This window comes from Vulpes vulpes, chromosome 3, assembly GCF_048418805.1.
Source record: "Vulpes vulpes isolate BD-2025 chromosome 3, VulVul3, whole genome shotgun sequence".
Lineage (NCBI taxonomy): Eukaryota > Metazoa > Chordata > Mammalia > Carnivora > Canidae > Vulpes > Vulpes vulpes.
The window spans coordinates 31433523-31446930 of NC_132782.1; the positions used below are offsets into that span (position 1 = coordinate 31433523).

General features: G+C 40.8%; 1 protein-coding gene across 1 annotated transcript in view; it reads right to left on the reverse strand.

Moving 5' to 3' along the window:
• Positions 1–13408, reverse strand: part of COL5A2 (collagen type V alpha 2 chain) — a 138567-nt gene that overhangs the window by 51656 nt on the left and 73503 nt on the right. The window contains exons 6-12 of the mRNA XM_072752150.1: positions 12435–12488; positions 7107–7217; positions 5434–5511; positions 3709–3753; positions 2643–2696; positions 2185–2238; positions 1004–1057 (exon numbers count right to left, since the gene is read on the reverse strand). Coding sequence (XP_072608251.1) covers positions 1004–1057; positions 2185–2238; positions 2643–2696; positions 3709–3753; positions 5434–5511; positions 7107–7217; positions 12435–12488 — 450 coding nt within the window. The remainder of the gene's footprint in view (positions 1–1003; positions 1058–2184; positions 2239–2642; positions 2697–3708; positions 3754–5433; positions 5512–7106; positions 7218–12434; positions 12489–13408) is intronic.

Below are 13408 nucleotides of genomic sequence, written 5' to 3' on the forward strand. Positions count from 1 at the left end.
TGGTTTTATATTTGAAACGAAATAATCCTTGGAGCCCAGTAAGTTCCCTTAAAACATGAGCATTCATTTAAAAGAAAATCTCAGCATTGAACCTCATCAATTTTCAGGAAGTAAATGGAAAATAATTCAGTACTACTGGTTGTATTGAGTGGAAGGAACACTAGAAAATTACAGGAAATGTAGGAAATAAAAGGTTGAATCAGTGTAGGGGTTGTTAGACAAGGAGAAACTGTAAGAGCAGAAGTGTTAAGAGGATTTTTGCTTGCTTATTCTAATTTTCCCCATTGCCTGTGTAGCATATCCTAGGAGAGGGCCTATCAAAGTAACATTGAGTGAGGATGAAAAGGTGGGTTCAGAGTAGGGCCAAGTGGCGCAGGTCCCGAATTCCAGTGGAGTGTGTTACCAGGGACATGTCCCTGTGGTAAGCCAAGGGGGAAAAATAGCTATGCTAGGGGTACTGGCCATCAGTGTATCTTGCCATAAGGTTTTAGGGTCCAGAACATTGATCAAGACTTCTAGCCAACATGACAGTTTGAGGAACAAAGAGGCATCCTGTTCACAATTTACTGTCCTTAGCATATAAAAAACAAATCAGTAAACTCTCAAGCTGTTCTATTAGACATGTGAACAATACAAAATAAAGATATTAAAAAGACAAATGGAAAAAAAATAAAAAATAAAAAGACAAATGGGATTAGGAAGTTGTGAAATAGAAATAGGTCAGGTTGGTGACTTCGTAAATTTGACACTCAGTTTGGAGAGTGTCCATGTTAGCTTATGAAATAATTATCTGGCTCCAGGAGGATTATTCATATGGTGCCAATGCAAAATAGGAAATTGGAATTAGCTGTCACTCTGGCAAAATGTACTATTTCACAATGACAGAAGGGAACATATCTTGGTAATAGTGTCTAACATACATAATGAATTACAAGGTGATTTTAATAGTCTTTACTTTTCAAAGTTTGCCTTTATGGCATTGTATTGATAAGTATTAACTTACTGGAGATCCTGCAAATCCCACTTCACCAGGATTTCCATTTCTACCAGGTTCACCCTTTAAGGTAAAAAAAAAAAAAAAAAAAAAAAGGAAGGAGAAAGCAAAGTGGATTAAAATACTCCCTTCTGAGACTAGATGACAAATCAATTGCAGATAAAACTCTTTTTTCAGAAAGCTCATGCCCCCTCCACAGCCCACCACCACCACCAAATAAGGAAAGCTCATGCCCAATGCTCTCCAAACAGTATAAAAGTGAAACTGGCTCTATTCCTGCTGGCAATCCATTATAGCAGTCAGCTGTGAAGGTTTCATTCGTTAATTTATCCAGAAGAAGATATTAATATCAATTATATTGTCTGACCTAGCTCACTATTTTAAAACATCAGAATTTACCCACACATACACAGATGGGTATATGCTATGTTATTCTATATTAACATGAGGCCCTGAATTAAGAGTTTCTTAGAATACTACATGTCGTTTCTTGTGATAAAATAGTTAGGAACTACTAGACATATTTTCTTTATAACCAAATTCAATGTAATCTGATTAAATAAATCTCATGACACACTAAGAGAAAATATTTACCTGGTTTAGTATCACACAGAAATTAATGGTTTACCCATAATTTTATCCTCAATTTTGGTACAATTAAGAAAAAAAAATCCAGAAAAGCAAATCTGTTTTTGCATCCTGTTCTTAGATCACCCGTTATTACTGTTAAAACCTGAAGTTGAGTCTTAACTTTAAAAAGCCAATTGAAGAAATGGCTTTTTAGCATTGGAGAGCAATATCGGCACTACACTATTAATACATTAAAAAATTCCATTTAATGAAGACTTCATAACAATGTTTTGCCATCCGAGCAATGTATTTTCTTCAAGTTCACTTCAGGGGTTCCACCAGCAAAACTCATGGCTATCGTGACAGAAATTCTAGTATCTTATGGAGAAATCACAATGGAAATCCAGGGGAATTCAAGGAAAAAGACAGAATCTAACAATATACAACCATCAAAATGAAGAATACTTTTAGATTTTGTAAAACCACACTCCAGTTTTGCCTGAGTGTCTGAAAGCTACAAGTGAGGAAAATAAACTGGTAATCAAGGAATAATATTCATATTAACACTATAGCTCCTTCTTCTTCAAAGTTTCAAAACATAATGAAGGAAGGCAACTTACATCTTCACCGGGTTTTCCAGGAGGACCCTCTGGTCCACGTGCTCCAATTGGACCCTAATAATAAAACGAAACAAAAGGAAAAGAGAACATTTACTTCTATGCGCCTATACTTATCAATGATAAAATCTAAAATATCCTTGAGACAAATGAAAATATGATAGAAAATAGCCTTATTTATATTCTAAATTTTATGTTTCATGCCTCAGCTTATGGGCCCAATGGAAAAAAAAATCAATTTCATAAATGCAAATATGTCAGCATGGTCTGCTAACCATATTCAAAGCCTCTGAATTTAAATACTCTACCACAGGAAACATAATATGTGCCTCCTGAACTGGACTATAATTTCTCACTACGTTAGGAAAGAGCTGACAAAATAAATAGTTCATCATTATTATTACATTATTACAACTGTGGACCCATATTTAACTGGGTCTACATGCTTACTTGACACTTACCATTGGTCCAGGTTCACCGGGTTCACCAGGAGGTCCTGTAGGGCCAACACCACCCTAAAATTGAGAACAAATTATGTAAATAAATAGAATTATATGTAAATTATATATACAAACCAAAGAAAAACAGAATACTAAATCACATATTCCTGCAGATGGTGCAGTTGTTTAAACCGCTGGCTCTACTACCTTCCAGCTCTGTGACTTTGAGGGAGTTATTGAATCTCTCTATACCTCAATTTCCTAATCTGTGAAATGAGGATAATAATGCTACCTACTTCGCTTGGCTGTCATAGCTCTCTTGGTAACAAATACATGTTAAGGATCTAGAGTAGAGCCGGCACGGAGTGAGTGCTCCATCAGTGGTAGTTAGCACCATGATCTTGACGTGACCATCATCTTCTTCATCACCGTCAACAACTAGGTTTTTCTATTCACCGACGGCAGGAATATAAAATGGCTTGAATTAACACTCCACACATGACAACAATCGTATGAAATCTTTAACAGAGCTAAGCATTCTTTTTCTTCCCCTTTCTTCTGAAAAAAATATTTCCTACTGCCTGTCAAATCACTACAAAAGTTATCTGGTGAAAGCACCACACTATTTTATTTGTATTTGATATGCTATGGAAAGAAAGTGTAGTATTATATTCTTTTTAAAGATTCCATAGAGCAATTATCTTGACTGTAGTTTCTAATACCACATGGTGGTAGCCTTCTGTGATCTGGTTTCTCATCCTCAGAGTTAGCACATAACCAATTAGGAGAATTTTCATTATGACATGAGATAATGATCTGTTATTTTAGAAGCAAAGGCATATAAAAATTCTTTGTATTGGAGGCCAGTCACATAAAGAAACCAGATGATAAAACTTGAGCCCCATGAAGAAACTTTGAAAAACATGCTGCATAAATTTCTGAGTGAAAGTTAACTGAATCAGCTTGTTCCAAGTGAGCATTACAATATGAATTTAAAGGCCAGCCAAAAGCATTCATGTCACAGAGACCTTATTTGTATTTGTTTTTATTTTGTTACAGTATGTAGTTTAATTATAAAAAGACTTACTTGCTGCCCTTGTAAGCCTTGAGGTCCTCTTGGGCCAACAGGACCCTTAAAAACAAATGAGAAAAGTTGCATAGTGTTCGTGACAATTAGACCAAAATTTCAAAAATGTTGCATCAGGCTTAGAATCTGGAAAAGTGAAGCTTTGACAGTGAAAGATGATGACATCTCCATTTGCACTCATCTGGATTGTAGATAAATTCAAGAAGATTAAAGTTTGGCAACATTTGGGATGATTTTATATATACTTTCAGCCTCTTTTGTCCCCATGTTTTTGGGACAAGAACATTTGCATGCTTAAGGGTGGTTCTGTTAAACCAAAACATCCAACAAAAGAAAAATCTTGGCAGGCATAAAGTAATTCTCAAACTGTCTATTTAGTTCTTCAGTGTCACAGCAGAGAATTCTTATAACTTAAATGAATGAGCATGTTGAATTAAAGACTTAGGAAGCCATCAACAACAATATTGACTACGTCATGCTAAAAATAAGTTTAAAATTATCTATGGCACTAAGACTTCTGGATTATTTCTTTCATAACATACATTTAAAGTATCTACATAGGCTTTCTCCATTTAAGTATGAAATGATTACACTGAGGCATGACAATGAGAAGGAAAATACCATTTTAGAAATTATATTAATAATATATCCATATAATTTTTGAAATGGCAGAAAAAGTGAAATCAATTAGATCAAAATCAAGTTTGTTCTTATGGCAAAAATTTAAATTTTTATTTTGAACTGATCAGAGGTTTAGCTAGTAAGAAAATTGACACTTCATTAGAAAATAAACACATAGGCAATTTGAACTTCAAGTGGATGAAAACTAATCTATTTCAGAAATTCATCCCAAGGTGATCGTTGAAGAAGCCCATACTGCGAAGGACTTAAAAAGTATACAAACAATGTTTAAGGATGGGTCAACGGGGTGGTTATGTATGTGGCCTAACTTCACACTTGGCTACTGCCTGACATTCCATTAATCTGGGATGCCTTTGAGTTACGAGATTGTATTCTCCAAATATCCAGGTTCAGAGAATATGGGATTCCTGTTGGCAGCTGAAGAAATTAAAAAGTCAATGGGAATGGTTATGAGGAAACTTTAGAGTTGTTGCTGAGGCAGTCAGAGGATGGTAAGTAGGAAAAAACAAAAATTAAAATGGCAAAATTTGGGCAGCCCGGGTGGCCCAGCAGTTCAGCGCTGCCTTCGGCCCAGGGTGTGATCCTGGAGACCCGGGATCAAGTCCCACGTCGGGCTCCCTGCATGGAGCCTGCTTCTCCCTCTGCCTGTGTCTCTGCCTCTCTCTCTCTCTCTCTCTTTCTGTCTCTCATGAATAAAAAAATAAAATCTTTAAATAAATAAATAAATAAATAACCAAAATTTCCCACATGGCAGTTTTGCCAAATCACTGTTTCTAACAACACTATAAAAGTACATTTGTTGTGGTGAGTATATGTTTTAAAATTCTTTATTTTCTTCATATATCAAATGATCTATACAGGCAACACTTTATTAAAGTCAACAAGTACTCTGCACAGTTATGAATGGAACACCGCCGGGCTTTTAACTGGTACACGGCAGGGTCTGATAAATAATTTGAAGGAGTTAATGGACGGACACATTTGTTTAAGAAGACACAGACTACTTCTTAACTAGCTAATTCAAACCTTGCTTTATATAATGTTATTTTCCACAAGAGCTTTATCGGTAAAATCTGCACTTACCACAGAGCCAGGCATGAGTCCTACTTGACTCCCAAGGCCAGATTTCTCATCTAACCCAGCCATCTGAGCTGAAAATGGCTGTGAAAGCAACAAGTTCATGTTATCTCCACAGTAAAAGACATACATCAACAAACTTAAATTGAGAAACGCACATTATCTGGGATTCTTATACAAAGACTCTTCTGAGAACCTTTTTATATTTTTGACTTTAAAGTGCAGAAAAAGATTCAACCTTGTTTTCATTGTGTGTGTTTTTGATTGGACAATCTTCCTCGGAGTATTTTATAACCATGTTCCTTTGGACCACGCAGTCGGTCTCACACTGGGTGAAAGCGTGCACCATCCTGCCCGTCTCATCAATTTCAGCTTCAAATCTCTTTATCTGATTTCCTCCCACAACTGGTGCTTGCCAAATGTCTGAACAAAGCCTGCAAGATGCTTTTAAAATATCTGTCCTGAAGATTCCAGTTTCCATTCCAGACTATTTTACTTAGATGGTATTGTTTCTTTGTTCATGACCAGTAAACTTTAACTGTATTTACAGAGGTTGATAAAGATTTTATCATCCTTTTAATGAATCACTGACTGTTCCAAGAATTGGCAACAGATTTACCTACTCTCTTTCACAAAAACTCTGGTAACCCAACTGACCAAAATTGTCCATATATATATATTCCAAGAGTGCTGTTAATTTCTAGACTTTATTGGGGAAAATGTGCATATTGTAGAAAAAATAAATTGGCAATTCCTTCTGCAATCAGTTGAGAAGAAACTGTATAAATTATTATAAAACAACAGTCCTATGTCAGGGCTCCATATGTTCCTTGTTTTCCTGGGTGATCTGCTCATAAATCCCCTATGTCTGCCACTAAGAATTCAAGGAAGCATTTATGGAAAGATATTTTGTTTTATTTCATTTCTGGCAGTAAACTAAAATTGGGAAATAATCAGATAGCATTTTTAGTGTCAACTCTGTGGCCCTTTCCATATACATTATAAGGGATGTGTCATCCTCCCTTCTTGCGGAGGACATGGCGCAGATTTTGTGAGCATCCTGAGCCTGGAGAACAGCAGGAGGATACAGATGTTTCTCTTTTCAGTTTCTATTAGGAAGAGTATTAGTAGTCCTTTAAAATCAACAAAAAGAACAAAATTGCAGAGTCCAGAACAGAATTGAGAAACAAGTAATTTGAAGTAGTACTTTAAAAAAATGCTATTTGGAATTTTCCAACAATTCTCTGGTGACTTCTTAGTTTTATTGTTGTTCCATAGCAGCACTGCATTCACTTAGCTGCTCTTACAGTCAAGGGCCAACATCTGAACTGAGACAACTTGAAATCATAATAATAAATCAAAAACTTAGGCGGGGGGGGAGTGGGCAAAATAGGTGGAGGGGATCAGGAGGTACAAAGTTCTGATTATAAAATAATAAGTCACGGGGATGGAAAGTACAGCACAGGGGTGTAATCAACCATGTTGTGATGACATTGTGCGGTAGGAGATGGTAGCCACGCCTGCCTGGCGAGCACTGGGTAACGTATAGAGTCGTTCAATCATGAGGTTGCACACTTGGAACTACCACCACACTGTAGGTCGGCTATACTCCAATTACACAATTTTTAAAAGCTGAATGTATAATCTAAATACAACATTGAGTAATGCCCAGAACTCACCCTGCTCATGCCATCAGGCCCTGGGTGGGACGGATGTCCGGGGGGCCCTGGGGCACCAGGTTGACCAGGAACCCCGGGTTCTCCATCAATTCCCTGAGGACCACGAGGACCCTGGAGAAAAAAGCCAGTGCAAATTAGAGCCCACTGCCGAATATGTACGTCATAGAAAGCTGAACGTGCAGACTTCTTGGTGGAGATGGAGTGCTCATCATCTTAAAAATGAATAACCTACTATATGATGATTCCAGTTCTATGACATTCTGAAAAAGGCAAAATTATAAAGACAGTAAAAACATCTGCAGTTGCCAGGGCTTAGGGTGGGAATGGGGAGATAAAGAGGCAGGGCACAGAACTCTAGGGCAGTGAAAGCACTGTGTATGGTACTGGGATGATGAGGATGTGTCAGTAGGTGCTGGTCCAAGTCCCTGGAACATACACCTGCCAGGGGAATCCTCACGTGAACTACGGGCTCTGCCGGGGGAGGCTGACAGTGGGGAAGGCTATGACTTATAGGGACAGAGCATACATGAGCACTCTCTGTGCCTTCCTTTGAAATTTTACGTGAACCTCAAACTTCTTAAAAAAAAAAAAAATTCTATTTGAAAAAAAAAAAAAAAACAGCCAATAGCAACCCAGCAACCTAGAGTAAGTTCATCAGCTCTGCTGATGCCGTGGATTTCCATAGGGGTATGGTATACTCTGGGTAAAAATTTTACTCTTGATGTGTTAAATACCCAGTCATGAGCCTTCTTGGGATAATCATAAAATTGTATTCAGTTCACCAATTTTCTAGAATAAGCTTCCTTATTTGTTTGGTTTTGTGATATTTAATAAAAATCTCTGAATTCGTTTGTCTGTCTTAGATTTACAGTTAACTGTATATGTGCCTGCTTAACCTCCTCTCTCTCCCAAAAAAATATCTGAAAGCCCGCTGACTGGGGTTTGTGGCTTTTTTTCATCTTTTGAATTTTTTAGTGTTTTGTATAGTTCTTGGCACACAGCAGACACTCAATATATGCTTATTACATTTTCGCATTTCAATCCTCTTTATTCTAGTACTTGGGAGTCTGGCAAACTTTATTTTCCTTACCACCCCCGAAGGTAGACCAGACCAATGAGAAGGAGAGGGAAAGGCTCAGAGACCCAGCCAAGTCTAGTTCTCAGAGAAGTGAGCAAGGATTTCGAGCTGCCAAATTCCACTCTCCTCCCAACCACATTCTGGAGGCAGCTTGGGGAACAGCCACGTCCTCAGTTCTGAACATGCTCCAGCCCCCAACCTCTTCATTCCCACAAGTCTTGTGAAGCATTTTCTGACTTTTAACCCTGAAGAGTCTTAACAGACTTGACAAGGAAAGAAGGGACCAAAGAGCTCAAAAGTCCGTCTGGTTTTTATAATTAGAAGCAAAGATCAAGAAAAATACGGTAAGTGAATTGGAGTTTGATAAAAGCAGCTCCTCGTGCCTAACCACAAGAACACCCCCTGGCTTACAGTAAGTAATTAGAACAGGAGCTGATACAGCGGAAAGAGAAAATATAAAACAAGCTGAGGTGGGGAAGGGGGCAGTTTGCAGATGATGGCCGTGGGGACGGTGGCGTAACAGCTATTCAGTAATTTAATTACTATATTCGAACATTTCTGTAGATTCATAAGGATCTGTTTACCTCTTGGGAAAGGGGCATATAAGTGAACTTGTCTACCAAACAGAAGTAGATAGTCTGAAACACACTTAAAATAATTTCTCAGAAAATTATTATCAATTACTTTCTCAAGTCAAACCCTCGCTGACCCCTACGCCACTGCCAATTCACTGAAGGCTTGTAATCATGCTTAAGAGGCTGACCGTAACTGCCGTCTAGGACCCCTGAGCCTACGGATGAGAACACACGTGCTGCAAATGCGTGCTGTCCACGGCGGCACAGGAAGAGCAGTCGTCTGACCTACGCGAACGGCCTTGCATGGAAAACTTGTATTTCTGAAACATGAAGCTGCTGAGAACCAGGTTCTGTTATATGCAAAACGTGAGCTGAAATATCTCTGCTCCCAAGGAGATTTCTAAAGAACACCAAAGCCACATTCAGTGTCAATATGAGACAGTAGAGAGACGTCTGGGTAATATTGATCCTCAAAAATCGTATCCTTTTTCCATCCCTCTACGATTAATAATCATGTTTCGAAGTCCGACCGGAAGACGGCCCACTGTCCTACTGAGTGTGAGGTATTCCGTGCCTCCAAAGCATCTCCTCTCCATAGCCTACACGGTTTGTACTCTTGTGCAAATGGAGATTGAAATTAATACAAATCTATAAAAATGGCCCAAAACAAAGTGAACATAATTATACATGAAAGTAAGAAAAAATATACTACATAAGCAGTTTTTCTGATAAACATTGAAAACAGAAAAGATAATTTGGGAACACATTAAAATATAGACCTTCCCGTTTCCAAGTGAGCTGAAGTACGCACACTTGTGTTAAGGTAAACGTCCCGTATCCTCATTCCCCCTCACCCCACCCCACCCCCCCGACCCCCCCACCCCAGCCACCCCCACTGACCCACCACCCATCCTTGCCCACCCCACCCAGCCACCCCCACTGACCCCCCACCACCCATCCTTGCCCACCACCCACCACCGACCCCCACCACTCATCCTTGCCCACCCCACCCCAGCCACCCCCACCAACCTCTGTGCACCCAGTCACCCCCCCTCCCCCACCCACCCATCCTTGCCCGCCCCCCACCCCCACCAACCCCCCACCACCCAACCTTGCCCACCACCCACCACCCACCCCCGACCCCCACCAACCTCCACTCCCACCAACCCCCCCTCCCCCACACTCCCACCCCCCACCCCCAGGACGCACCCCTACTCCTTTCAGGGAACCACCTGCACAGCAGTACTGACAGAAGGCCACTAGGTGGCGGCCTCTAAACACCCAGGAGAGGAAGGGCCCGTCAGTGCCACCCCAGCTCCAGGCACCACACACTCAGGAGATGCTGGGGTGGGTAACACTTGGCTTGTTCCCAGTTTACAGACGAGGAAAGAGACCCAAGAAGTGTCACGTGCAACCTGAACCACTGTCCACGTCCTGACGGACTGCTGGTGGGTCACCATGAAGTGATCAGAGTAGTTGAGTTAGAACCAAGTCCCCGTGATGAGACACAGACCCCATGGTCATCGGTAGGAATGAGGGCTTCATGAGAACATCTCCATAGCAGTGGCTTTCCTTCCTGAGCACTTTGCTCCCTTCCCCTGGAGCGACATTTAGTGACATCAAGAGACATTTCTAGCTGTCACGGCTGTATGGGGAGGGCAGGTGCTGAGACTGGCAGCGGGTGGGTGGAATCAGAAATGCTGCCAGTTACCCTGCAACGTATAGGGATCAGATGGCCCCAAATGCCAAGAGTGTTGGGCTTGAGAAACCACGCTTCACATCGTGAAATCCTGACTGGTGGTAATGGAAGCAGAGGGAGAAATGGTATTTGTGAGGAGAGTCCAGCCCACAAGGTGCGAGCCACAGCCTGAGTCTAGGTCCTCAAGTCTTGAGACATGAGGCAGAACACGCTACCTATGGGTATTTTGTGACATCATGCCTGCTAATCTTGCAACTGGCCATGGTGGAGGCATTTACACCACGGGAATCAGCAAAAGCACAGGCACTTTTTATTTTTTTTAATGAGTCAGTTGTTAAACACTTACCATCCCACCACTGCTTGCTAGGGTTAACACAGCCACAGATTTCCTGTTTGCCCATCTGCCAACACTGCTTCACTTAATTCCCAATAAATAACGACTCACCACTCTTGTACACACACACACACACACACACACACACACACACCCCTAATCCTCACCGACTGTCTCACTGCTGACCAAGATGGAAAGTGCAGCATATCACACACTAGGTAAAGAGGAGAAGACGGGGCGAGAGCTGACGGAGTCCTAACAAGGAACCCTGGAAGTCCACCACCATCTCCGTAGCAACCTCCACCCAGACCCAGGGCTCAGCGGGATCAGTACTTGGAGCACGAGGGCTCTGATACCTGACGTTTCCTGCATGGTCCTCCAAGCTCCACCTAACTGAAGTTATCTCCTGGCCATTTCTGTCACCCTAACTCAGAGCAGACACCTGGAGAGCCACTAACTGTGCTCAGGCTACCGACGTGGGTGAGGCAGCTCAGCAGGAAAGCAGTGAAGAAGGAAGACAGCATGAGGTGCCCAGAGCGCCTGCAGGCCACTGGCCTGCTCCCCGGGGGCCTCATTCACCTGCGTGCCTTGGGCACCATCTGCAAGGAGCACCGTCATCACACTACACTTGGCCCTATGCGTGGAAGCATAAAACAGTATCAGAGATGGAACCGGCGGCAAGAGTTCCCAGCAACATGACCTGAAGTACGTTGTTCTTCATTTACTCCTCAAGGTGGTTTGTTGCTTCCCTGCTCATCTATTTCTCCTAACTATGGATAAATGCATATCTGGAAAGCTAAAAATCTGGAGTTAAATGTAGTAGAAATCACTAGACAGAAAATCAAACAGCACAAGTTTTTCTCATTAAAACGTAAGATAACGATAGCAATACAGAAATGAATCCCATTGTTTAATGCATGAAAGACGTTCATTTCCGACGGCGAGGTATAAAAAGAGAAAGAATTGCTATCCTAGGACTTGGTAATAAGAGAAAAAACCATTTGGCATACATTATATAACATCTTCATGTTTTATCTCAAGGGTATACAGTTGATCATTTAAATTTAGAGGCGCTCCCTTTGTTGTGGAGTGGCTTTGCTGATCTTTAAAATGAGTCCTTGGATAGCAGCTTCGCAGCAGGTGTGCAGTGAAAAAAGAGCGATAGATACTTTGTAAATAAATTCGTTGTACAAACGCTCGAAAGAAAACCTAGTTCTCTAATAATCTTGTCCTTTATCAGGTTTAGGTGTTCCTGTGGCAACCAAAGGTCATGCAACTTGGGTGTTTTACCTCAACAGCACATTCTTAGCATTGTTCGCTCACGGTTTACAACTCCTGCAAGCAACGTGAGCCATTCATCATGTTTCCTTAAGTTCTACTTTGTTCTAGTTTGACCTCCTAAGGGACAAAGAGGCGTCATCTGTGTTACCTACTAAGACAATAGGTAAGCCCTCCCCTGCGATAATTCCCTCCAACTCAGAGGAGAATCCGCATCACTCCATGACCTGAATTCTGACACATCTCATAGAGGTGACAGAGAAACAGTGCCACCAACTCTTTGCTGTATCCAGGGATGTGGTACAGACACGCCTACTGGTACGGGGGACAATTCACCAAAAAGGAGACTCTGCTGTCAACTTACAGGCTTTCCTTTTGGGCCCCTTTCTCCTCTTGGTCCTTGTGATCCTGGAGGTCCCTAAAACAGAAAGTGATGATTATGCCTGCAAAACATGCATACTTCAGATGTTTTTGCTGTAAATGTTTGCTGGAGCTAAGAAAATTGAAAAACAGAAATATCACTCTTCTAATTCAATTCAATCTATAGAAGATAAAGCCATGTGCGTATAAAAGCTCTGTGTACAAAAAAAAAAAAAACAAAAAACAAAAAACAAAAAACTCTGTGTACAGAGAAAGGCTGTTTATGTCAGCAATGAAGCTTACAGGCCCGTACAGAATTAAAGAATTAAATGCTACATTATCGCGTCTGCAGCCCAGTGAGCTGAATCTATTACCTGAATGATAACTGCAAAATTTGTAAGAATCATTTTTGCTGTCTTGTCCCAAACAAGCCTTTGCCACTAAATTATGGTCACAAAAACATGCAGTTTGGATTTTTAGAACTACAAAGATGTGCAAACCCCAAATTATCAGTGGTCTGAAGGAACGTATGTTTATGTTCTCCATCTAGTTACCCAGGAAGGCCACTGGTAATCCAACCCGCAGATCAATGGTCTTTTATGCTAAGCTAGTTAATATGCTATTCTGATGTGTGACTTTGCAAATTCTATGGAAATATGATTTAATTTCTAAACAGATGTAGTCAAGAGTTTATTTCATTAAACAGATAGAGGTAGCCCACCTTCAATCATTGTCAAATAGCAGGCGCGTGGGCCCCGATTCCAATGAGTAAGGCTAATATGTAACAGTGTGACAACAGAGCGTCTTGCCTTCCTCATGATCAATAGTGACTCTAACCCAAAGGAACAATAGGGCTCATCAATTTCAGAACGAAATGATCTTTCATGCATCATTCATCATTGTAAAGGAACACCTGAATTTGAAGAGGTTTCAAAACAAAACATTTCAAGAAGCCAAGCGTCACGGTGTTGATGTCTC